This window comes from Eleginops maclovinus, chromosome 10 (assembly GCF_036324505.1).
Source record: "Eleginops maclovinus isolate JMC-PN-2008 ecotype Puerto Natales chromosome 10, JC_Emac_rtc_rv5, whole genome shotgun sequence".
NCBI classification, from domain to species: domain Eukaryota; kingdom Metazoa; phylum Chordata; class Actinopteri; order Perciformes; family Eleginopidae; genus Eleginops; species Eleginops maclovinus.
Window position 1 is genome coordinate 3663272 of NC_086358.1, and position 25688 is coordinate 3688959.

Consider the following 25688-nt stretch of genomic DNA (forward strand, 5'->3'; position numbering starts at 1 on the left):
ATTCTAGGTTGTGAGGAACAACGCCAAGTTTCTGACTGTATTTGACTGTATGTCTCCATGCTCTAACGTTCAAAAAGCTCTTTATGTTTCTCACACTGCCTGTGCTGCAGCACCTCTTCTCACCCTCTGTCTGAAACCAGAGCCCAGTCTGCTCTGACTGGTTAGCTGGCCAGCTCTGTTGTGATTGGTCAACCGCTTAGAGATGTCCCGCCCCTTAGCCTTTCAGGCAGTCGGGGGGGAGTGTGTGGGAGAGAAACTCCCCCTGGAGGGAACACAGGGAGTTTGCTTTCCCAAAATATATCGACATACTGTACACTGAACTCTAAAATAAAGTCAAAAACGGCTGATTCGTTCTGAATAAAGCATTTATTATGACCCAGTTTAATAAGCCATAGAAGAAGCCACAAGAAGGCGCACACACACACACACACACAGATCCAGACCACAACGAGTCCTTCTCTTAACTTGCAAAAAAGAAGTTAAAAACGTAGACGCTTCAGTAGCCGACAGAGTGCTGAGAGGACAAGTCTCCCTTCCATCAGCCGCCGTGTCTGCTCACATCTCGTCAACCACCGTCGTCGTTTTCCAGATTCAGGGGTTTCCTTTTCATTACAATAAGGTACTTTATATCCCAGGGTTCAAAGTGTCCCACAGAGTTCAGGATATGTGTTCTGAATTAAACTGTTATTAACCTGATTTTACTTTAGATAAAGCGAGCGTTCATTAATAAAGACACACAGAAGCAGGCGTGGGATAAAAGAAAACCCGCTATGATATTCTTTCTCACCTCCCTCTTGCTCAGTAGATTGAAATGATGGTACATGCTTTCAGATCAGCCTATTCAGCTACACTGTGGAGTTTCATTTTCCCATATCTTTTTATAACATTCAAATGTCTAGACGGGTAATGTCAGAGAGACTTTCAGGACAGCTAACAAAGCCTCGGCTGTCAGTCTCCCACTAATGGCAGTCCAAAGTGTCACATTTTCCCGTGTTTTTCTGTGAAACCTAGAAAAAGATCATTTTGTTAAAGGACAGTCGCCTCCAAACCAAACAAAATCTGCCGTTATCCTCCTGTTCCAACGTCCGTCAAGATATCTTTGAGGTGACGTGAACATAAAATGGAGTTCCTGTACCTTCAAAACTTGACAGGCTTTGTCTGCACTTCTGAAAATGGGATTACATTTATTTTAAGAAGAGTATTTCATGTGCCTTAAGTGCAAAGAAGCTGCCCCACCTAGACACAGATTGATAACTTTGCGCTGTCACTTAGGACTGTTGGAGTTGTTAGTTGCTCCTGGTCCGAGTTTTTTTTACTGGAAGTCACATTTTGCACGGAGAACTGGATGACAAACTGAAGGTTATAATGGAAAGGAAAACAGAAAGTACAATCTAAAACAAAGAAAATGTTCAACTGTGATTCAAATCGGTGGAAAATAAACCCTTAATAAAGCAGTGTCCTGTTCAAAATCTGTGTTCCCAAAGCGGATTTTGGTGGAAAACAGGATGTCCATAGTGTTGGCAGCTAAGCTAATGCTAACGTGCTAGGATCCAGCCCAAAAAAAACATTGGAAAAACACAAAATAAAGAAGTTTATCTTAAAAAATGTGTTTGTATGATGCAGTTTGATGTCCCAGAGCATTGAAGCTAAGCTAATGCTCATGTTTGCTCAACTTGTTTCAATGGTAACTGAAGATCCAGACGATAATAGTAAAAAATATATATAAAAATGTGGCTTAAAACAGGATAAATAGACATTCAATGACTAAAGTCAGATGTTAGTGGGTGTATTGTATGCAGTAGGAAAGGGGCCATACTGTTGCACTTGTTTTTAGCATGAGAGAGAACTCCTTGCATACTTGATTTCCTCTGATGAATAGCTCAGCATTCCAGAATACAGGAGTCTAAACGGACAGCGCTGTGTGGGTGTGAAGCACAGCATGCATGCTCAGTCAACTTATTCTGATTGTAAAGCTTAAAGAAATAAAGGGTTTCGTATCTATACTTATGAAAGTCCTTCTATGTGTTTTGTTATGTAGCGGCGTTGGTCGATTTCTAAATCAATTTCTGTTCCCATGTTTTGTTGTCGGGCATTTTTATAAATTGAATTCTCAAAAGCCATTCAGCTCCCTCTTTTGTCTCTGCTGTAAAAATAGAGCCCATATCTGGCTCTCCTCCTCGTAATAGGCTCCTTCTCTCCTCCTCTCCCCCTGAATCTCTCCTGAGTCTGAATACAGCAGCTAATGGTGCGTGGAAATGGTGGCACCACAGTCATGCCTATAGACAGACTCTGTGTGTGTTGCAATGTGTAAGTGAAAATGCACATTTGCAAGGATGAGAGGAAGTCGTTCTTTTAAGGATTTCAATAATGTATTGTGAGGCATTGGAGAGCTCAGTGGCAGATCTGTGCAAAGATTAAACTGTATTACTTTTAGTGGCTTTCTCTTTCTTTTGCAAATCTAAGAATGTTTGGTTCTGGTTTAGTTCGCTTCACATAGACTTTTCTATTTTGTCTTCACAGTTTTGCCGTTGTATGTTTGATTGGAGATGTAATGTGGTGTAATGAAGCTGTGTCTCTCCTCTCCGCAGGTGTACATCCGGATCCTGGACAACGAGTGGAACGTGTACCGGCGTTACACCGAGTTCAGAGAGCTCCACAACCACCTGAGGACCCAGTTTCCACAGGTGGACACCTTCAGCTTCCCCCCGAAGAAAGCCATAGGGAACAAGGTGAGCTACGAGGATATACAGCCCTCTTTACTTCAGTATAACTGATGCTTTGTAGAGGTTTGCATTGACTTAAAAAGGCACAGATTAAGGAAGAATCTCGAGAGTATGCGAGGACATTTTTGCACAAAGAACTGGAAAACAGGAGAGCTTCGAACTGATGTCAGACTCTGAAGATTTATTGGAAGTTGCAGCCACCCTGCATCCATTCCTGCCTTCCTCTCTCCTCTCTCTCTCCACCCCGTTCTCCTCTGTCCTCCTCCAACCTGTGCTGGATAATTTGGTTCTGACCCCGATTCTCTGCCGAAATCTGGGGTCCGACTTCCCACCTTCAAACATTTTCACGGCTAGAAAACTGGACTGAACGCCTATGTGCAGCGGCTGCAAATGTGAGAAAGGTGTGTGTGCCTGTGTGTGTGTCTGCAGCACCGTGCAGGATCATGTGGAAGGGCAAGTGCATGTCACCAGTCTTGCCTGTCTCGATCACTGTGTCCTGGAAAGCTCTCTGAAAGCCCACCCCTCTGCAGATTTCAGTGAATTATTGGTTTTCACCGTCTCCAGCAGGTCAGGCCTTCACTGCAGAGGAAGCAGACGGGGCTTTGTCGCTCTCTGACCACGTTTTAAAGAAGGAGCATCGTGCATTGGTGGAAATACCAACACACACTTGTGTCACACTTCCTATAGAGTCACTTTATTTTGTATATTTTTTTGGGGGGGGATATTTTTTTATATAAATAAATAAATACTTGAAAATTTAAAAATGTAAATAAACAAATAGATAAATAAACATAAATAAATTAAATAAATAAATAAACAGAATTACAAAAATATTTAAGAATTAGAAACTTAAAATAAAGAGGTAACTAAATAACAGATAAATAATAAACAGAATTCAATAAATAAATACTTAATATTGAAAAGCATTGAAAATAAATACAATTAAATAACAGTGCAGAATAGTGAATACAAATACTGAATAAATAAATTGTATTATTTAGTTATTTATTTAGTTGGTAGGGACAGTGCTCATTGCTTAAGTTGCTGTAAATAAGCCAGAGTTGGCTGCTATGCTAATTTCCATCTGTTGTCCCTAGCCAGATCTTAAAAGGCACCCTAAGATATAAAAATACATAAACTGATAACAAATAAAAGCATAATTAAAAAGACATAAACACACCCTCAAACAGACACAGACAATGCACGCCTCTCACTACACCCTCCACATGAAAGTCACAGCATAGGTTACAGTGGAATAAAGGGAGGAGGGAAAGAGAGGAATAACATCACATGGCTTTAAGCATTTGGTGTGTGGTTTCAGATATGATGTTCCCTAATCCAACATTTGAGTTTGCTTTTGAAAGTTGTAAGGCTGTTACACTCCCTTAATTCATTGGGCAGACCATTCCAATACTTGGTGGCTCTAACGGAGAAGGCTGTGTGTCCAAACTTGCTTTGTCTGTACTGCACTACGCAGTCCCCTCTGGCGGTTGATCTGGTTACTCTATTGACATTATCTTTCTGTTTTATGAATTGGTGCAGTGGGGGGTGGAGCAAGCCCATGAAGTACCTTAAAGATGAGACAGGCATCTGAGAATTGTATAAAGTTTTCAAAGTTAAACAAGTAAATTAAGCTACACAGGGCGGAGCATTTGTATTTAGTTCGGTGTAGTCAGTACACCGTCATTTTACAGGTCACTTTCCACCAGAATATATCAGTAAAGCGATGAGTTCAGGGTTTAATGTAAGTTAATTCAGTCATTCTGAATTACAGCAGGGGTTGTCCGACGCAGCCTCTTCCTCCCTGTTGTGTTTCATTTTCAATCACTCAGTATCTGATTCTCATAATACTCAAAGACCCAGATTTTGTAGCTGCTCTACATACATTTGAATGCAATTTTTTACTTGCACCCAAATTACCTTAACCTCCGTTTGCCATCGTTTTTATTTTGAGTGGATTCATTTTCATAAGCCTCTTGAGGTCTGTTCCTCTCCCACACAGTGTGTTTGCTCTCTCCATCAACAGTTTCTATTACTCCACAGAATCACTGTTCACACAGTCAGGTTGAACGCAGAAAACCAGCTTTCCTTTTGATTCATTCGTCCTCCAGTTTGATACTTAAACGTTATATGTAGACACAACCTAACATACCTCCCTATCACGCTCATCTTCAGGTTCATCTTTGTATTCTGCTCCTCTACTGACATGTCTCCATGCTGTAAGGTTCAGAAAGCTCTTTATGTTTCTCATACTGTCTGTGCTGCAGCACCTCTTTTCACCCTCTGTCTGAATCCAGAGCCCAGTCTGCTCTGATTGGTTAGCTGGGTGGCTCTGTTGTGATTGGTCAACCGCTTAGAGATGTCCCGCCCCTTTAGCCTATCACCGAAAATGTGTTGGAGCACTAGCCAATGGAAAAAAAACCCCACATTTTTGCTCAGAGATGATGTGGAAACCATCCAACCATCATGTATTTTAAAACAGTGTTAAACATTATGGATGCATGCCAAGGTTTTGTAACTCTAAACAAAGTCTGGTCGTTTTCTACAACATTGTGAAGACCTTTAATCTGTGAAATGAATTACAATGAATCATTTTGCCAAACTACTCAAATGAAATGAGTCGCTTTAGAAACAGAAGTTTTGGAGAAACTTGCTGAAAAAAACAAAGCTCAAGGATTTAGAGCCCGACGGAAATAAAACGAGGCAGCAGGTGGAGGGCTTTATAGCTCGAAGATTTAATAAGTACCAGATTGGTGAAGTGTGTGTGTGTGTGTGTGTGTGTGTGTGTGTGTGTGTGTGTGCTAGTGTGTGTGTGTGCTCGTGTGTGTGTGTGTGTGTGTGTGTGTGTGTGTGTGTGTGTGTGTGTGTGTGTGTGTGTGTGTGTGTGTGTGTGTGTGTGTGTGTGTGTGTGTGTGTGTGTGTGTGTGTGTCTGTGTCTGTGTCTAATGTGTGAGTGTGCATTCAAAACGGGTTTTTTTCTGAAGCTGCACAGCATCAAGAACTACATACTGTGTGTGTGTGTGTGTGTGTGTGTGTGTGTGTGTGTGTGTGTGTGTGTGTGTGTGTGTGTGTGTGTGTGTGTGTGTGTGTGTGTGTGTGTGTGTGTGTGTGTGTGTGTGTGTGTGTATGTGCGCTGTTTTCTCCTAAAGGCGAATTTGTCTGTCTCTATACCTCAGTAGTGAGTCTCTGCTGCAGTGTGTGTGTGTGTGTGTGTGTGTGTGTGTGTGTGTGTGTGTGTGTGGTGTTCTCAGTACACAGCGGGCCTGCCGTGCTGAGTTTCCCTGTTATTTGAATCCAGTCAGAGCTTGTTTGTGCTCTCGAGGAGCGCTGGTGAAGATCTTCAGGTGAAGAGGGAGAGGAGCAGCTGCAGGGAGCAGGAAGGGAGCGTGCTCAGATTTTGAAAAGCTGAAATGTTAAGTGGAGATCTTTCTGCTGGTTTCAAATAAAACAAAAAGCAGAAAAATATATTAGTTTTACCGCAATTAAGATGTAATCCAACCCTTCTGTACTTACCATAAACGGGCCACTGCCACCCCATTAAACCCCCTATAGCTGCAGTAATGGTCAGCCGTTAAACAGTAGTAATTGTTTTATTTAAACTAAATGAGCTAAAGTAAATAGCCATAGCAGCCTACACAGATCAAACCCAACAAAAAGAAACAGAAAGGATGAGATTTAAAGGTAAACTTTTGAAAAACCAACCCAAAAGAAAAAATGCAGTTGAATTCCCATTCTGTGTCCCTCAGTGTGTGTAGAGGCATCATGAACATGGAGAATGCATGGCCTTCCTCATGGACCCTCTGCGGTGCTTATGTTTTAAAGTACTTGAAAGAGCAAACATTTCTAAACCTTCGTTTTAAAATTCTAATGCATTCAGCACAACTCCAGACAGACACAGCATGCCGTGTTTGGAACCGTCTCAGTGTGATCGAGTCCTTAGGCCACGCATTTTCAAACCAAATATGGTATAACCAATATAGCATGATGCCACATCCAACTGCAGGTCAGAGGAACATTTTATAAACAGATAAAGCGGACAACAAAATGTTCTAATAATAATAAGAGTTCCCTTTCCCCTCGCAGTCCGTCTGTTTCTGTTTCGGTCACCCTGCTTTTTCATATGAAATTGCAGTTCCTCTGCAGTCTGTCTCTGAGCCCTCTTCCTGTTTTCCTCCAAAGTGACACTTTCTCCACCGTTTTGCAAATCCAAAGCTGATTTTGTTACCCACACACACACATACACATACACACACACACACACACACACACAGACAGACGTACACACACACACACACGGGGCCTCTCACCATTATGCGTGGCTAATGATGGAGAAAATGTAAATGTCAGGAGGGATGTGAGAGGGAGAGACCTTCAAAAAGCCTTTTAGCGGCACCGTGAATATCTGCTCTGGAGAGGATGAAACATACAAACTGTCAGCGGAGATCAGGTAGTGGAGGAGACGCCTGCACACACACACACACACACACACACACACACACACACACACACACACACACTCCTCACTAACTGTATTACACGCCAAACACAGGGTTTCATCATCACACACATTTCCCAGAATGATTGACAGCTCAGAGGTAAACCCAGCAAAGAGCATTGGCTATGGATTTGAGTCATGTGGTGGAAAATCCTTCATATACATATGACATTTAACAGGTTACACACACACACACACACACACACACACACACACACACACACACACACACACACACACACACACACACACACACACACACACACACACACACACACACACACACACACACACACACACACACACAATATAGCAATATAGAGGTGAATATTGTCTCAAAAGTGAAGTTATAAGTTAGCAAAACAAATCGAATGTAGGTGAATAATGCGCGATACTTGAAAAAGCTTTCAGAAAAAAACAGCCTACATCCCGTCTGTCTTTAGGCTCATTAATATATTTGAACATATATATTTGAGAAGTACAATACAAGACAAGCGAAAGTTTAATTTGTGGGCCATATTCCATGATACTTTTAGAATTTGCAGAGGGCCGATTCAAAATGGCCTGCGGGCCGCATTTGGCCCCCGGGCCGTAGTTTGGACGTCCCTAATCTATGCTAACACTTGCATGTCAGTAGTCATAGCTAGTGCAACGCAGGAAGGGAAGGTGTTAGCTGGGTGGGTTTAACTCGTGCACAATACGTTAAAACTGCAGGAAAGGAATTTCACACACATGCCATAGATATGTCTGCACTGGTTTTTGTAGAGATGCACCAATTACACATTCAGAGTTTCAAAAAGGTCTGACAGATTTCTCTTTTATAACTGACAGCATATGCAGACTTTCATTTGCTTGGGAACGAACAGGACTTTCTCTCACTCTTAAACTAACTTTTAAACTTGTGTTCTTCACATGAAAGAGGCCCTATAATGCTTGTTGGGGAGCTCCCTTTCCCTGTAGTGTGTTATATAGGTTTTAGTGCATGTAAATGGTCTGCAAACACTAAAATCCCTGTGCCTGACGCCTCCATTGGACTCCTTCGTTTACTTCCTGAACATACTGACTTCCCTATGTAACACACGCGCTTCTATTGAGTAGCGTTCCAACACATTGTACGTCAAAGGCTTAGGGGCGGGACATCTCTAAGACAGAGCCGGCCAGCTAACCAATCAGAGCAGACTGGGCTCTGGTTTCAGACAGAGGGTAAAAAGAGGTGCTGCAGCACAGGCAGTATGAGAAACATAAAGAGCTTTCTGAACATTAAAGCATGGAGACATGTCCCAGGAGAGGAGCTACATACTAATATGAACCTGAACATGAGCAGAATTTAACTCTAAACCTTATAATGAGAAACAGTTATATGTTAAAGTATCATCAAATGGGATTAAAATAATGGTTATTATCAACTTCCTGTCTAGTTTAACAGATGACCGGGTGTCTGTTCTGCTCTAAAAAGAGAGGAAATGAACAAAATGTAAAAGCCACAAGCCGCCATGAAATCAATTCCACTTTCATAAACATGCATTAAACCCTGGAGTTTTCTCTGAAGCACCGAGGGTTCTGCTCTCTTCATGGAGCCCTGCGTGTCTCTATGCTGCTTCATATTTAGTTTTCTGTTCCAAATTACAATAATAAGTGTGTCTGAGGAAATGGTGCGTTTCTTAACAATGCAGGAAATCATGGAGTTTAATAAGTCATAATATAGCGAGCAACTCCTGGTGGGTTTAATTAGCTGCTGAACTCAGATGTTTCACAGCCAAACTGGAGGTCAGACGAAGCGGTTCATTAATAATATTACTTTCCCCAAAAAACAATTTCAGACTGGTGCTTAGAGACTGGATAACTTCCAGGCTCTGTGCTTGTGAGAATGGGCAATGTTTTAAGTGATGACAAGCGCTTTTCATCACCTGTGTTTTGTTTTTTGACTTTATTGTTGACCTTGTTTTGGGAGGGAAATGAAAATGATGTAACATGTTGAAATACACGGTTGTTCTCTCACTTTTAAAAGAGAAGTACTGCCAAAGTAAAACTTGTAGACAACCTTCAGGACCCGTAAGCAACCCACATTTCCTTGTCTTGACTTTTTCTTCAAGCAAATACTTTTTGAAATCTAAAGTTGTGTCTTTGTAACTTGATATATGAAGATGTATATTAATTAACCCTGTATTATATATTCAATGTATCCTTAAACAGTGAGGCAAGACAGTGTGAAAACCTGTGATGTGGGATATATGATTTGATATGTACAATTCCATTTCAAATGTAGGGACGTGAGGTTAATAATTTCTTAGTTAAAGGACATTACTCTCATTTTTCTGCAGGTTTAATGCAGAACATGGGGCTGAACGGCATACCTGACCTCAATTCATTATATTCTTTTACTATCATCAATTATTTCTGGGCAAACTTTCAGTACCACGTGTCGGCGAGGGAATCACGAGGTTCAATTCTCTAAATTCTCCTTTAAGCAAAAACCTGTTTTAATTCTAAAGTTTGTTTTTAGTAACATTTGAGTTGTGTTTTTTTAACTTTCAGAAATCCCTCAATTCCTTCTTGAACAGGGCAGCGAAACAGTGTCAAAACCCGAGTTTCATCACTAGGATTTTTAATATGCACAACACCTTGATGAATTATGGAAAGTATGGAATTGCATCGTTGAAAGTTGAGAAACAATGAAGTAATTTGTCTGCAGGGTCAATGCTGGGACTCAAACTTGGAGCTTAATGGCTGCGTGGTGAAATTTTGAATAAAACCACAAGAGGAAAATTGTCTTAAAAAATACTTAAATTTAGCTTAAAATATACACTAATTAAAAACCTGAATCAAATGTCAATAAAAGATCAAATAAAGTAAGAATATTTGTATAAAATGAAGACTTTCAAATACAAAAAGTGCAATAAAATAAAGAGAATTATATAAAACAAGAAATTGAAGTAAATGTTTTATAAAAGATGAATTAAAATACAAAAGATTAACAAATATTTGTCTGAAAATAAGAAGTTTAAATAGGAATGTGTCCAAAGATATTAAATCAAATAAAACAGATTTAAAATATTTATTCAATCATTGGAAGTAAAGTGTGTGTGTGTGTGTGTGTGTGTGTGTGTGTGTGTGTGTGTGTGTGTGTGTGTGTGTGTGTGTGTGTGTGTGTGTGTGTGTGTGTGTGTGTGTGTGTGTGTGTGTGTGTGTGTGTGTGTGTGTGTGTGTGTGTCTCTTCATTAACATTGCTTACTGTGGTGCATGTAAACAGGTCACCTTCATCACTAATGAAGCAGCAGACATGTAAACACAGCGCAGGGATTCATCCTTTGGATTCATTTCATGTGAAAATTGGCTCGTGTCACAACAGCCAGTGGCAGAGTGACCCCTGACGGTGGTATCTGTGGCCCCCGCGAGGCCCCGCCGCCATCAACACTTTGCCTCTTTGACTCATTTGTGTCCCGCTAATGAGACTCGAAGCGCTTTAGGCCAGACTGTCCAGCTGCGTGACCTAACAACACACACCGTGTAACACACAGTTGCACACACACTGCCGGCGACGGCTCCTAAGCAGCTGATTTGTCAGGGGCCCGGCCGGGCATACAGGCTAAATGTTCCCGAGTCGCGCCTGAACGCTGAGACGGAGAGGAGGGGGAACGGTCTCATCAAACACCATGTTTCAGACCCCAGAGGCCGGCTGTCAGCTCCCCTCACCGGCTGCACTTCATCCAGATTTACGACTTGTTTCAAAGCGTTTGCTATTCTTTTTGTGCTCACTGTCTTAAATATCAATTTCTGCATCTGCTTTTAGGTTTAGATTTGTTCCATTTATATTCAGTCACCCTTCACTTCCCTGCAACTTCAATGCCGAGCTGTATCTTCATTCAAAACACGTCAAAACATGTCTCCATGCTTTAATGTTCAGAAAGCTCTTTATGTTTCTCATACTGCCTGTGCTGCAGCACCTCTTTTCACCCTCTGTCTGAAACCAGAGCCCAGTCTGCTCTGATTTGTTAGCTGGCCGGCTCTGTTGTGATTGGTCAACCACTTAGAGATATCCCGCCCCTTAGCCTATCACGTACAATGTGTCAGAATGCTAGCCAATAGAAGCGCAAGTCTTATGTTGTGTTGTTCCTGAAGTAAACAAAGGAGTCCAATGGAGGACTTTCAGGCGGAGGGGGAGTGTGTGGGAGAGAAACTCCCTCTGGAGGGAACACAGGGATTTTAGCCTTTGCAGACCATTTACATGCATTGAAACCTATATAACACACTACAGGAAAGGGTCAACCCCAAAGCTTAATAGGGCCTCTTTAATAAAATGACATTTACACACGAAAGAAAAAAGATTCAGTTCAATAATTGATGCTTTCTTGCAAAAATCCTAGATTTATTTTCGATGGAATTAACAACAATGGGACATAATGGCTTTGTGATTGTTGTAATTACAGCACACTGCAGTAAAGTCGTGAAAGTTATCATAGCTATAGAAAAAAACGTGTCTTACACAACTCCCATTTACCGTCGGCACACACAAAGCGAGGACTGCCCTGATGAATTAATCAGAATCCACACAGGTGATTTATTAATCGTAGCATGTTGTGCTCTTCTATGTTTTGTGCTTTTAATTATGACAGAGAGACATGGTGTCTGTTGGAGCCTTCCTGAATGTCCTGTGATGTTTAATGCATGGCCTGGACCCGCGGTCTGGTGCTTGTTCGGAGAACAGCCTGCTCCGCCTCGCTGTGGTCCGGTGTGGGCTGACATGGTGGAAAGTGTTGACCTTGTTTTGTTGCCAGCGTGCACCAACGCTGTGCGCTCTCGTATAATTCGAGTGGACTGCAGGTTCAAATCAGTACTCCTGTTCGAAGTGGAAACCGGGGAGATTCTGTTTTGTTTCTCTGCCGCATATGTGAAGCACAGAAGCTTTTTGTAAACACAAAGGCCATTATTCACATACAGAAAGTCCAGAGACAGTCTGCTTGCAAAGCTGGAGGAAGTACTCAGATCTACAGTAAAAGTAGTAATACCACAGTGTAGAAATACAAGTACAAGCCTGGCATTCAAAAGTATCAGCATTAATATATACTATAGAATAATATACCATTGCATTCCAGTTCTTCATTATTGATTTTTGATCCATTAAAATCAAATCAATGCTAATTTTGCTGCTGCTCAAGGACAAGACAACTTTAACGACTTATTGTAAAGCCAGGTTGTTTTTATCCATAACAGTATTTAGTACTTCTTCAGTCAAAATAAGGTTTGTATCAATTATATGAACCTGCATAGTAAATGATCTTGTAAAGTAAATGTAGAGGAGTAAAAAATGAAGAAGCGTAAGATCGAAATACTCGAGTATTGAACAGGCACATCAAAAATGATAATAAAAGATAAGATTTGACATAAAATCAGAACAGAAACAACAAAACAGAAGTCACATCCAAGTGCAGAGTAAAAACACATTACAGTACTAGAGTTGACGTTAACAGAAAACACAGCAACCCTCACACACATTTGAACACATACAGTACATACAGGCGAACGGCCGACCATATCCATGTGACCCAACTGATGCAACCCATAATTGACCCCAGAATAATAATGAATAAAGCACCACTTTCTGACCTTCGTGGCTCCTACAGTCGACCACGGCAGCAGCTAGTTATGCAACAACCAAATCATCCAGAATGGTCTTCAATAACCGTCTCTGTCTCTGTGAGGAGATACAACCAAACATCCCCACAGGAATACACATCACTCTGATTCCTGTGTTTGAAACATCACCAAAGTCTGGGTCTAAAAAAACCCATTGATTTTCTGTTGGCTTAAACGGTAGCCTGTACTCACTTTTTCACTGGTGAAAGTGTTTTTGTTGCCAGGCAACCTTTAGACGTGGTTTTTGGATGTGGGTTTTTTTTTTTCTCGGAATTATGAGGCGTAAAGCTGGCAGTAAATTCACCGAGCTGCTGTGGAGACCCCGATGCATGTGACCACCTCTCCTGCTTATCTCCTCTCTCTCTGGAAACTGACGTTGAGCTGTGTGTGTGTGTGTGTGTGTGTGTGTGTGTGTGTGTGTGTGTGTGTGTGCGTGCTCGTGCATGCATGCTTCAAATGTTTCTTTTCGAGCCTTTACATGACCGTTTTTTATGCTCTCATATCTTCCAATATCCCATACGCTGCAGATAAGCATGCGTACTGAAATGTCTTATCTTGCAAATAAAATCCATGACATATATTATATCTGGATTTTAAGGGCCGCCAGATTGGACACAAGAAAAAGAGTTCATAAACCAGAGAATATGAAATGCTACCATCAAACCGGAGATACACGGTCCCATGATTTGATAAGGTCACACTGGAGTCAGTCGTTTAAAGACAAAGTTGAATACCAGATAAAAAGTAAGATAAAGAAGCTATCAAATATTATCTTTGTAATGTTATCTCAAAAGTCTTTGATGGAAGAAAAGTTTCAGACTTTACCTCTCAGTAAAGTTTGATATTATTGGTAGCATATCGAGGCATAGCTTAGCATTGCTATAGCCTGTTGGCTCACAAATGCAAACAAGTGTCTATAAATAGCAACAACAGCATTCATTTAGCAGCAATCAACTCTTTTTCATCTAAAGATATGTTGGATTATTGTTTTCCTGAGCATGAAATCCCTCTCCCTGTGTGTGTTGAGCGCTTCATTTTTGACAGCCATGCTAGCTTTTCGTTCATGTGGCTCCCTGTTTTTGCCCCATTAGCTAAAAGCCCATAACGATGCACTTTTTACAGACGAAAAGTCATACACATAGGGAAGTATAAATGCAGTCTTCTAAAATCCTTATGGATCATCCTACACATATTTTCTTGACCTCTAGATATTTTCTATCGGGATAAAGGATGAAAGACTCAAGGACGTAACTTAAGACTATTCAATCGCAGTCTTTGTCTCAATTTTGACTAAATATCCGCCGTCGTGAAGCCTGTAATGTCCTCCTTTAGACAGGATGTGTGTGATCCATTTATCCCCTGTGGGAGACATGAAAAGACCTTGCTCACCTTCATGTTTTTTTATATTTACTGGTGCATGTCCTTTCCTGTATGATGAATAATAATCGACTGATATACAGCGGTGTGGAGAGGAGGAAGTGTTGGGTGAGGAGGGGGAGGAAAGAGCTATAGCTGCATGTAAGCAGACAAGATGTTGGAGGACAGAATCCGCCTTGTACCTTCATCAGTATGCCACAGTAGTGTCTGCTCTGCCCTCTCCTTCCTCTCTGCAAACAAGAGACGGCACCTGGCCTCTTCAGCCCTCCTCTTCTTCTCCACGAGAGGATGAGTCTGTCCTGTCCGTGTCCATTAGTGTTATTACTGCTCTGGCATCCATGGAGGCAGTCAGGGTGTCCCTTATTGTGTTGACATAGCATGAAACCCACGCTGGCACACACAGCCTAATCTGACACATCACATTTACCCGGGCCTGTTCTACCCTGCGGTTACTTCTGTGGTGGAAATATGTCTTTATATGTTTTTTAAATAGGAAAAACAATAGAGAGCAACAAGCGAAGTGTGCAGAGCATATGGACATATAATGCGTATTTTCTGGTTCATATTTGTATTTGGTGTCTCTAAGGTGACCTGTCTCCATGCTTTAGTGTTCAGAAAGCTCTTTATTTTTCTCATACTTCCCGTGCTGCAGCACCTCTTTTCTAGCCTGGTAATACCAGCCTGTTTGACTTCGCTTCTCTCCGGCATACAGTCTGGAACAGCGTCATTGGATTTGGATTACAGTAATGGGTGGAGACGTGTCTGAAGTTTAACATCATTGGAGTTCCCTTAACCAATCACTAACGTTTGGTTATGACGTATGTTATGCACTGAAGGGCAGCTGACCCGACGCTTCCTACTTCTGCTTTCACGGTAGTAGACCAATCGCTACCTGCGAGCGTGGCTGTCAAAATGGCTGTCAACGACATGTGTGTCAGTGTAACCCAAGGATTCAGGGGACAATTCGTAACTCAAAACAGTTACTTGAAATAAAGGAAGAATTCCTTCAAGAGTTGAAACGACCGAGCAGATAGCTAGTAGCGTCTCTTCCTCCATCGCCATTGTTGAACTACAGACTACAATTCAAACTCGGCACCAACTTACGCTCTCAACCCCTCCCCCTGTTTGCTGATCAGACCGATAGGATTCTTAGTTCCAGTAATCGTACGTAATGAATTCTTGCCCAGTCTCACTTACAGGAGCAAAATGAAATTGGGCGGAAGTACGTAGGCTAGTAAAGCCAGGCTACCTCTTTTCACCCTCTGTCTGAAACCAGAGCCCAGTCTGCTCTGATTGGTTAGCTGGCCGGCTCTGTTGTGATGAAAGAACTAAGTCCCCATGAATTATAAAGAACCATTGATTCCTTATTTGATTCATGAATTTCTTCTTCAAATCTGTCTTTTTTCACCACGGCTTCCAGATCCAAATCTTTATTTTTAGACAACTGAGTTCATCTGGGATTCAGATCAAAAAGGAACAAAAGTTTGATAAACAGTAAATGTTGGCCTCCTCTTAAGGGATGTTTGTTCTCGTCCCAAACACCAGAGAGTACACGGAGCGCTGCCCAGTCTTTGTTCTGAGTCTTGCCGGACACAGATTAGCCTCGCTAACGAGCGCCATGTGGCTCCGTGCCTCCAGAGCCGCTCTGTGAGGGAAGTCTGAATGCTCATATGATTGTGTGTCCAATTCCTCTTTAACATCAGCAACCAAACGGCAAAATAAACACAAATACTGGGTGTTTACCCTCAAACACACCCCAGTATATTGTTGTCATTATGCATTTACACAAGATATCTTTTTTAAAACACACTACAGTAAAGAGAACATCCCAAAAAAAGCGTCTTATGGCCTCTTTAATGAAAAGCCTCTGTGTTTATTTGTTCAGTCCTTTGGCGATTCTGTAGCTGTTTCCATGCACCATTTATGCTGTAACTATCTTGTTCTTCTATCTCCCTCCCTCCCTCCCTCCCTCCCTCTGTCTGCAGGATGCCAAGTTTGTGGAGGAGAGAAGGAAGCAGCTGCAGGGCTACCTTCGCATGGTGATGAACAAACTGATCCAGACGCTGCCGGAGTTCACAGCCCGGCCCACCAAAGAGACCCTGCTGTCTCTGCTGCCTTTCTGTCTGTAAGTGGACACACACAGGCAGGTTCAATACCGCCTCTAAGCCTTTGTGCAAGCGTGTGTAGATGTGTGTGTGTGTGTCTGTGTCGGTGAGGGATTAAGGGGAAGGATGCCAACACATGTGCAGGTGCAGGGCTCCTGTCTGTGAGAGATTGCTACAGTCAGAGAGTGGAGGAATCCAAACAAAACAGGCAGAAAAAGAAAGTGTGTGTGTGTGTGTGTGTGTGTGTGTGTGTGTGTGTGTGTGTGTGTGTGTGTGTGTGTGTGTGTGTGTGTGTGTGTGTGTGTGTGTGTGTGTGTGTGTGTGTGTGTGTGTGTGTGTGTGTGTGTGTGTGTGTGTGTGTGTGTGTGTGTGTGTGTGTGTGAAATATTCATAGACTAGATACTGATTTTTTGTTGTTTTCTGTCCAAGGCAAACTCAGAAATGGTGCCATCCACATAATTTTCAGTCAAATAATTTGTTAAGCTTCCTTTTAAATGATGCAGAATCGTACTGTACGACCACATTGCATCTAAAAAGGATAACTATCAATTTTTTAGCAAAGGTTTGTGGGTTATTAAACCAATTCAATCAACAAGATGTTCACCAGGAGAAAGCTGCCACTGCTGTTTTGTTAGTAGTTGTTACAGGAGAGGATTACTGTCACTAACAATGTCCAATCCCGGGAAAATAAACGCCAGCACTTTCCTGCGTTTTACACTCATATGCATAATTCACACACAGCAGCATATATGTTCTCACACACACACTCAGACTGTGTGAAAGTGCCCGATGCCTGCGCTGCCCACCTAGCTACCACTTCGTCTGAAAATAAGACTTTCCAGTCATTTCCTGTCCATATTCATATCGGTTTCCACTCACTGGGATCAGTCAGCTGGTGTGACCCGTCACACCGTCTGACTGAAAGTCATTTCCTCTCCGAAGACATCTGAGTCATCGGGCTAAGGCAGAAACAACAACGTCAACCACAACATAGGCTCTTTAATGTGGGGCCTTGTTGATGGCAAATATGTGCAGAATCTTATGTAACATGACATTTATTCCCTAATAATCAAATGGGTTTTTATGTGTAGATAAATGAAAGTGCTGTCTCTTGGATGTTTTCTTAAATTCCACATTCAAAGCCTTTAATGCCATATGCACATTAGAGTGACAAGCCAAAAAACCCGGGAATGAGTTAGCATTTTAGCACTTCCCCCGTCTTGAAGTTAACATTAACATAAGCTAAAGAAATGTAATGTTTGATCTACGACAGATATGTAAATAAATACTCCACTCTTGAATGTCAGAAGCTTTTCTGTGTCTTAAAATCAGTGTTTGCTAACAAGTGGCTAAATGACATACTAAGCATCATCCTGCTGAACATTAGCTGTCTTTAGCTTAGCAGCTAACAGGCTAACGGCTAGCGCTTTAATTCTGGTGATTGCATTACCCTTCAGAAATCATTTAGTGGTTTTAATATGCGGAGACTATGCTGCTGAACATAGTAACATGTCATAAACGTTTCTTTGCTACGGAGCTTATGTTCTACATTATTCCAAAATCTATTGGGGGAATCCGATTGCTTTTCGTTGTTGTGATGCTAACTTCTTCATCAGCCTACAACAGTACGTCATCACTGCACCATTCAAAACGTGCAGTGTAGTTTTGGCCATATTGACTATTTTAAAACAAGGATGGGAGTCAGTCTAAGGGTTACATTTGCTTAACCTGAATACTGTTCTACTGCTCATCACAGATTTAACCAGAGCATTTGATAACCATGGTATAATCGTATGCGCAGATTTCCTGCATTGTCCCAGATCCATCAGGAGAAAGAGAAGATAAACAAAGTTGAACTAATCGTTTGTGATGTTTGTAATTATGGGTCAACACTTTTTGGTTTTACATTTGTGATGATGTTCAGTTCATCTCAGTCTCTGAAGCTAAATATAAAGCAACATTGAGTTGATGGTTGAGGACTTTTAGTTGCATACACAGGCCTCCATTAATCCGCGCTGACGCGGGATTCACCTCCACAATGGAATCACAGTCGACGTGGACTCAACTATGATCAGTGTACTGTCATCTCCCTGCCTCGTGTGTGTGTGTGTGTGTGTGTGTGTGTGTGTGTGTGTGTGTGTGTGTGTGTGTGTGTGTGTGTGTGTGTGTGTGTGTGTGTGTGTGTGTGTGTGTGTGTGTGTGTGTGTGTGTGTGTGTGTGTAAAGGCATTCAGGCCTCTGTAATTTCCTGCCTGTGTTGTCACGATGTTTAATGCTTTAACATGACAGCACCGACTTACTGCCTGTTCAGTTAGCGAGATCAAACCTGCGCCCGTCTGACATCTTCAGTGACGATGAAAGGATGATTAGTCCGGTCATTAATAGGATGAAAGGGAGGGAGGGAGGGAGGGAGGGGAGAGGATGTCGAGGTAAGCAGGAATCTATTTTGTTTGGATCTAATTAGAAAAACATCCTGGAAATATGTAACAACTATGTTTGAACCAAATTAAGAAAACACTGAATTAATGGCATTATTTTAGACACTTATTATTACAAAAAAATTGTAAATATAAAAAAAAATATTAAGACAGGTTTTCTTTTTTTGTCTAAATTAAATAAATGAATTGCATTTAATTGCTGTATTACAGTTTGAGTCTATAAAACACATTTTTTGAATGCAAAAATAAATAAATGCATGTTTTATTTACTTCAAATTACTTTCAAAATAGGTACTTTTATGTTCAATTATGTGTTCAAACTCAAAATGTGTAGTGAATAATTAATATCTCTGGCTTTACATCTGTGCTATCTCACCTCTCGGCCAAATTTGTGCACATTTTTCACAAATTTAACAAAAGCATTGCAATTATTTGGCTCTCAGTCTTGTTTTAATTACCCCATATGGGTCAGCTTTACCGTAGTAATATGTCATTCAAAGTCCAGTACCAGGCCTGTGATCCGTGTTCCTGTTCTGCTGTTTCTTCATCTGCACTCTTCATGCTGAGTTTCTCCTCTCCTGTCTGCAGCGCTCCTCCTCTCCTCCAATAGAGCTGCCAGCACTTAGTATGCAGCAGGAGCTCGACACCTTTATGGTTTACTCAGAACACAGAGTACACACTCTCGGTCTTATTGACCTGCTGCCTCGGAGAAAAGTGCTTTAGACCTTTGTGTCACAGTCAAGAGCAGTTTTAGTGTTCAGAATGAAGACATAACCTTTTATTGTTGTGGACTTATACTATTTATGTGTGGCAGTGCGGGACGTGTAGAGGGAATAGTGTTCTTATTAATCTCACCCCGCCTTTTGCTGGTAGACAATCAATTTGATGCATGTTTGTGTACCCATTTTCTCTAATTATGCACCTCTGCAAGTTAATTATTAATATCCCAACAGTGCCTGGAAAAGTTATTATCCTGCACAAGTCAATATCATACCCAAATGGGGGACAAGTACATGCTGAGAGCCGGAGAAAAAAAAACTGTAAGCCTAATTATTTCCGCACATTTAGGTACTCTACCCAGTTTGATATGAATAAATGAGATGGCTGGTGGTTTCAGCTCGGCATGCTGCCCCCAATTTACTCTGATTTTTTGCTGATATAATTCCCCATCGAATCACTGCCTGGCCAACCTTGGTCAAGTTCAGATTGTTTGACTGCGTTTGATTTAGCCGGCCCGTCGCGGTGGAGAAAGTGCTGCTTGAGCCACTGAGGAATGTACATTATGTGCCGGAGAAAAGAGAATAATGCTCGTGACACTAACAAAGCTCAGGGTGTTCCCGTACGACCTGCTCACAATGTCCCCTCCAGCTGTTTGATCCTGATGGTTGGGACTCTTTGCAGTCAAACCTTTTCGGCATTTGGCATGTTCTTTACTCAAAGGTATAGTTTAGATTGTTAAAAGTGAGGTTGTATGAGGAGCATAGTTTATTAATTACAGTAGACTGCAGATGACATGCCCCTAGTTTGGAGAATAAAACAGCAGGACCAGCAAGCAGCTAAGAAATATATGTAAATGTATATATGCTGTGGATGGAAAACATATTTTAGCCACCTTAAAAAATAGATATCAGTTTAAGTACGCCTTTAAAACCCCAGTCATAACATAACTCTTAGAAAGGAAGGGATCAAGTCAAAGGTAAACGAGCTACTTCCATGTTCTGTGAATGAAACAGTGCAAATACAATAAGTGTAGCTAACATTTAGAGGTAGATTTAAAGGTAGTAAACTCGTAAAAGCATTATGAAGTACAAGAAAATATAAAGGGACTGAAGTAGTATGAGGTAATAGCAATACTTACCTGTAAAAAGTGTGAATTGCCACTGCTGTTATATCTGTACGTTTCCCTGTGACGAAAAAAGGATTTCTGATTTCTTTTTTTGTCTGCTGGCTTTGAAAGGAGCTAAGATTAGTTTGATCAGACGACTTTGTAGTTCCACATCAGAAAGGGGCCGTCTGACAAAGAGGTAAAGCTGTGAAAATGTTCTAAATATAACATACACTTAAACTATAAGCGTATTTGAGTGGCTGAGAAACAATTTGCTGCTGCCTCCATCCACAGCACGATATTTCAGAGCTTGCCTGGATGTAATTCTGCTTGATTTTCCAACCTGGAGGCATGCGAGACAGTTAGAAACAACCTTATACAACCCTTTAAAACACTCACACCATCCCTTTTAGTTTGAATCTGTGCTTTTAAACCAGTGGTGTCGCTGTCTCTTCCAGGTCTCAGCCTATTTTAACATGACAGAGCCTCTCCTCGCTGCTTTGTTGGCCTCTGCTACTTCACATACAAGTGTGAGTCCCGCAGTGACACTTCCAGCCAAAGCACCGCCCCATGACGGCCTTTATTCAAAAAGAAAAACATCCAAGGTCTGTCCAGATAACCTTACTCACAGAAGTAGCAGCTGTAGTTCTTTATTAAAAAGCCCAGTGGTACATCAACAGGGAACTGCTCTCTGCCTTTTCATTGTTTCTAATATTTATCCCGTTGTCAGAGACGCACTTGAACTCCTTTAACAGAGTCCGTCTTCATCACAGGCTACAGGTGACAACTCGCCGATGAACTGCTTCAGAAGAAATAAAACAGGAGAGACATTTTACCCCCGCCGTTCAATCTCCCCTGCTTTTCATTTCCTCCCTTTTGACAAGTGCCTCTCATTCATCCGCAGCCTTATCAGACAAGACTCGGGGATCAGGGGTTCACCCGTTGTGAAGACGGTCGTCAGGGTAACCGGGGCAATGATGTCATCATGAGTGACCGAGATTATTTCCCACCAGTACTCGGAAACCGAAACATCATCATAAGCTCAGAAATAACTGTAATTTGATTCCTAGAAACACAAAGAATGGCTTCCGGTAGCGAGGAAAGGAATACTGTGTTAGATGTTTTAGGGGAAAAAAAGGTAGAGCGAGGACAGACACCTTTAATGTTTTAAGTGGACTATTTGCTTCATCCGTCCTATTAAAGGGCCATTGTCAAACTGTAAATACACACAACGGCCCTGTGAAGCCGGGAATATCTCAGAGCTCAAGTAAAGCCGGAAATATTTCTGCTTCTTCCTTTGCCAATACCGAATCTTCGACCAAGTTTCAAGAAAAGTGGGCCTGTGGTTTTTCCAGCTGACAAGCAAACCAACAAACAGAGCTTAAAACATGTCCTTTGTGTAGTTTAAAACAAGGTAAAGTCTACTGTAAAAGACAAACTCATTGAGCTAGCATTAACCTGGTTAGCCAGCATGCTAAAACTGACACAAATCAGTGTTGGTTTTAGTGTGTTGCTGCACGATACAAATAAAAAGCTGTCTTTAAAGTGTGGTTAATCTGCCTCTATAATCCTTGTAAATTGTAGATGTGCAAAAAAATATGAAAGATTGGAAAGAATAGTAATGAAAACTTAAGTAAACCAAACAGGGAATTTAAAAAATACTACTCTAATTGCCATCACTGAAGAAGAGTTTGGATATTTAGTTCATCAAAGCTTCTCTATTTACTTCTTTGACTAATGTGTTTCAGAAGTAGAAGTCCTCTGGTAGAAGGGAAATGAGGCATTAAAGTCTCCAGATGCAGCCTCAGTGGTGTGTTTGAATAACAAACTTGGCCAGATGTTGTGTTAAAAGTCCACATCTCTTCTCATCCCCTCCCTGCTGTCTCCTCTCCTGCAGAGACACGCCACAGGCCAACGACGGCGGAGCCAAGACGCCTCGCTCCAAAACGTCTTCCCGCTTCCCCAGACTGGGTCGCAGCCGCAACCATGAGACCAGGACCGATCCCCAGAGTGGAGACCTTTAACCCCCCGGAGCCTGAGGACTATTTATTTGTCTCTGTATAGATGAGAGCAGTGCTGCGTCACTACGGCCAGTAAGATCTGTGGCTTCAGGCTCCACAGAGAGGACGAAAAGCCTTATCAATAAGACCCAGTTAGTCAATACGTCTGAGGAAAACACCTAATCACAGAACCATTATGATCCCCTATTCTTTCAAATTAAACCATAAATCGACGTGTTCATCGATCTCAAAGGACATTGTGTAATTGCCTGACTGACCATCATATTTGGGCTCCATGAAGGAACGAAAATGTACAGTTCTCTTAATTTCTTGATTGGATTGACTTCAGAATCTGTATTTACCGCCAGTCAAGCGACAGCCAATGTTTTCACCCAAAAAGGGGCGCGGCTAAATGGGTTGCTGTCTATCGATAGGCTGATGACGACGTTTCCTATGTGGACATTAACGATGCCTAACGGACCTTCAAAGTGTTACTCATCAAAGCCTCTCTATGAGATAAATGTATGTGCATCGCCTGGGTGAGTGTGGGATGAATGACCAGCCTCCTACACACGGACCCAATCCTACAGCACCTCTTACCTCACTGAGAGACAAAGACTCTGCACATGAACTAACCGGGACGGCTCATCTCAAACACACTGAGGAGACAGAAATGTAGTTTTCTTTTCTACGTTTTTTTTTAAGTGGAAGTGTTACAGTCTCAGTGCCTGCATTGCTTTGTAGCTGCTGTCCTGGTAGGTAGAGAGGCGGGTATATTAAAGTATTATCCTGGGAAATGAATGTTGTTTTTCAGCGTTATGGTGCCATTACATTACAGACGATGATTCACTGTCTCTGGCGTGGACCACGAGGAAGTCCTTGTTCCTCTTTCTCTTTATTACAGATACTCTGAAAGTGTAACATATCTGAATGTGTCCAGGGGTGCAGCACTGACTAAAACATCTTTTAAAATTCCACATAATGAGCGTTTTAATATGTCAGGGTTAAGCACCACTGATATAACCAACCTCTCTCTGGGACTGTACCAAAAATTGTTGGGGTGAAGAAGAAGGGGGGTTTAATCTTAATCAGGGTTATCAATATTTTATTTGGACCCTGGAAAAGTGCATCTCCAACACCCTGTCCCTATTACAAAATAAAAGAGGCACGGAATTAAATTATTAAAATCCTAAACTGAGAGGATGTAACTTAAGGCTTACTAAATGAATGTGGAATTAGACATCTTTATTAGTTATTTGCATTTATAACTTCTATCCAAAATGTGATTAATTTGCAGTAAAAAAGCGGTTACATTTCACCTATTGGCTAGCACTCCAACACAGTACGTTATAGGCGAAGGGGCGGGACATCTCTAAGCTGTTGACCAATCACAACAGAGCCGGCCAGCTAACCAACCAGAGCAGACTGGGCTCTGGTTTCAGTCAGAGGGTGAAAAGAAGGGGACGCATGGAGACAAAATACTAATATCAAGCTGAAAATGTGCATAGTATATTGTCCTTAAACAAAACTAAACTCCTTTTCAACCTTGAAATAAAGACAGCATCCTCCCTTGACCTTTCAAAATAAAAGCCCTTACATATTTAATATTCTAAGGCAAATTACTGAGTCATTTTTTCATCCCACCCCAATTAATTTTTGGTGAGTCCCTTATTGATAAAGTTAATTAAAGGCCATCATTACGCTGTTTCCTATCTGTTGAATATTTGCAGACACCTGCCGTCATGTGTCTGATCATTCTGTGTGTGTTTTTTGAGCAGAAAGAAAGGGAGACATTACAACACAAGGGTAAGCTGTGTTTCAGTCGGTTTACAATCATCCCCACGATGCTGTTCTTCATCAGATGTTTAAAGAATGTTATACTAATGTGTCTTAGCAGGACTTAATGCAGCGTAATGTTGCAAATAAATGTTTTAATGAGGACTAAACACTTGAAGGAAAGCTGCTTGTTAGAGTGCAACGGGAAAAGGCTGCTGCGCATCAAGTGTGTGTAAAACAGAAGCTCATGCATATGTAGGGATTACCCGGGAGTAGACTGTGTTCAAACGAGGACTGATTGTGTCGGAAGGGTGTCGGAAAACTTGAATCAAAGGGTCGACGTGCAGAATGGTAAACACCGTTCACCGTCTATAAGGGGAGGGGAACAAACAAGGCGTGTGGGTTTTAATCAAGTTGTTATTCTCACACAGAAGTGACCCTCACAGGCATCCATCGACTGGTGAGCGCTGCGCAGGGTTGTTAGGGGAGTCTCACAGGGACGGAGTCAAATAAAGGTTTTCATCATCGAAGCTCTTTAAGATTCTGTGTGTGGTCAACGTGTGGGGAGCTCTCCAAAAGAAAATCTGCAGAGGAAAAGAAATGAGATGACAGAATTATTTACAGAGTCTAAAGAGCATCACACATTTACCAATGGCTCTGCTGATGCACCCTGTCAAGGACATGTAATGCAATTTAATGGAATTCTTTTTATTAAAGACTTTTCTCTGCTGTGATACAGTAAAACACCTAATATTGGTCATATTTTAAGTCTAGCACTGCCTTTTATGCATCTGATAAAAACAGTAATGTACTGTATTCTGTATAAACTGCTTACAAACAATATCATCAACCCCAAGTCTCCTGTTAGATGTCTCTTTTTATGGTGAAGGTTTGTCTCTGGAACAAGTTGTGGGTCTGATTTTTCTGCACAACTATCCATATTGTATGTGTGGTGATGCACAGTGATTATGCACAGGACCATCTGTCTTTAGAAGAGCAGAGCACTCTACCATAGCACTGTCTGACTAACAATGGGAAGTTTTCAAAAAAGAATCGATGCAGTAAAACCATTAAAACATTGTCTCTTTTTTTTACACTTATCTCTTCTTCTTGACTTAACTTGGTGCCTACATTACCCATAATGCAACTTCAACACCACAAGTAACTGCAAATACAAGGTTGCGGTAATGCACAGAAAAAGCGAGGTATTGGGAGGAAAATGCTGTCAGCACACTTGTCAAACCTCAATTGGATTTGATGAGCAACACTGAATTTAAAATGAGCTATTGTTTGATTGAAGTGAAACTCCACAGGGA

At 41.5% G+C, this 25688-nt stretch overlaps 1 protein-coding gene across 2 annotated transcripts in view; it reads left to right on the forward strand.

Annotated features, from left to right (window-relative positions):
* Positions 1–25463, forward strand: part of snx29 (sorting nexin 29) — a 130853-nt gene extending 105390 nt beyond the window's left edge. Inside the window, exons 19-21 of one of the 2 annotated variants that reach the window (XR_010166653.1) lie at positions 2589–2729; positions 16215–16354; positions 22494–22563. Coding sequence is in view for 1 of the 2 variants with exons in the window: in XM_063893947.1 (XP_063750017.1) it covers positions 2589–2729; positions 16215–16354; positions 22494–22620 (408 nt within the window). In the remaining variant the exon portion in view is untranslated. Of the gene's footprint in view, positions 1–2588; positions 2730–16214; positions 16355–22493 lie in introns of both variants that reach the window. The other variant, XM_063893947.1, reaches the window with a different exon arrangement.
* The last annotated feature ends 225 nt before the right edge of the window (positions 25464–25688 follow it).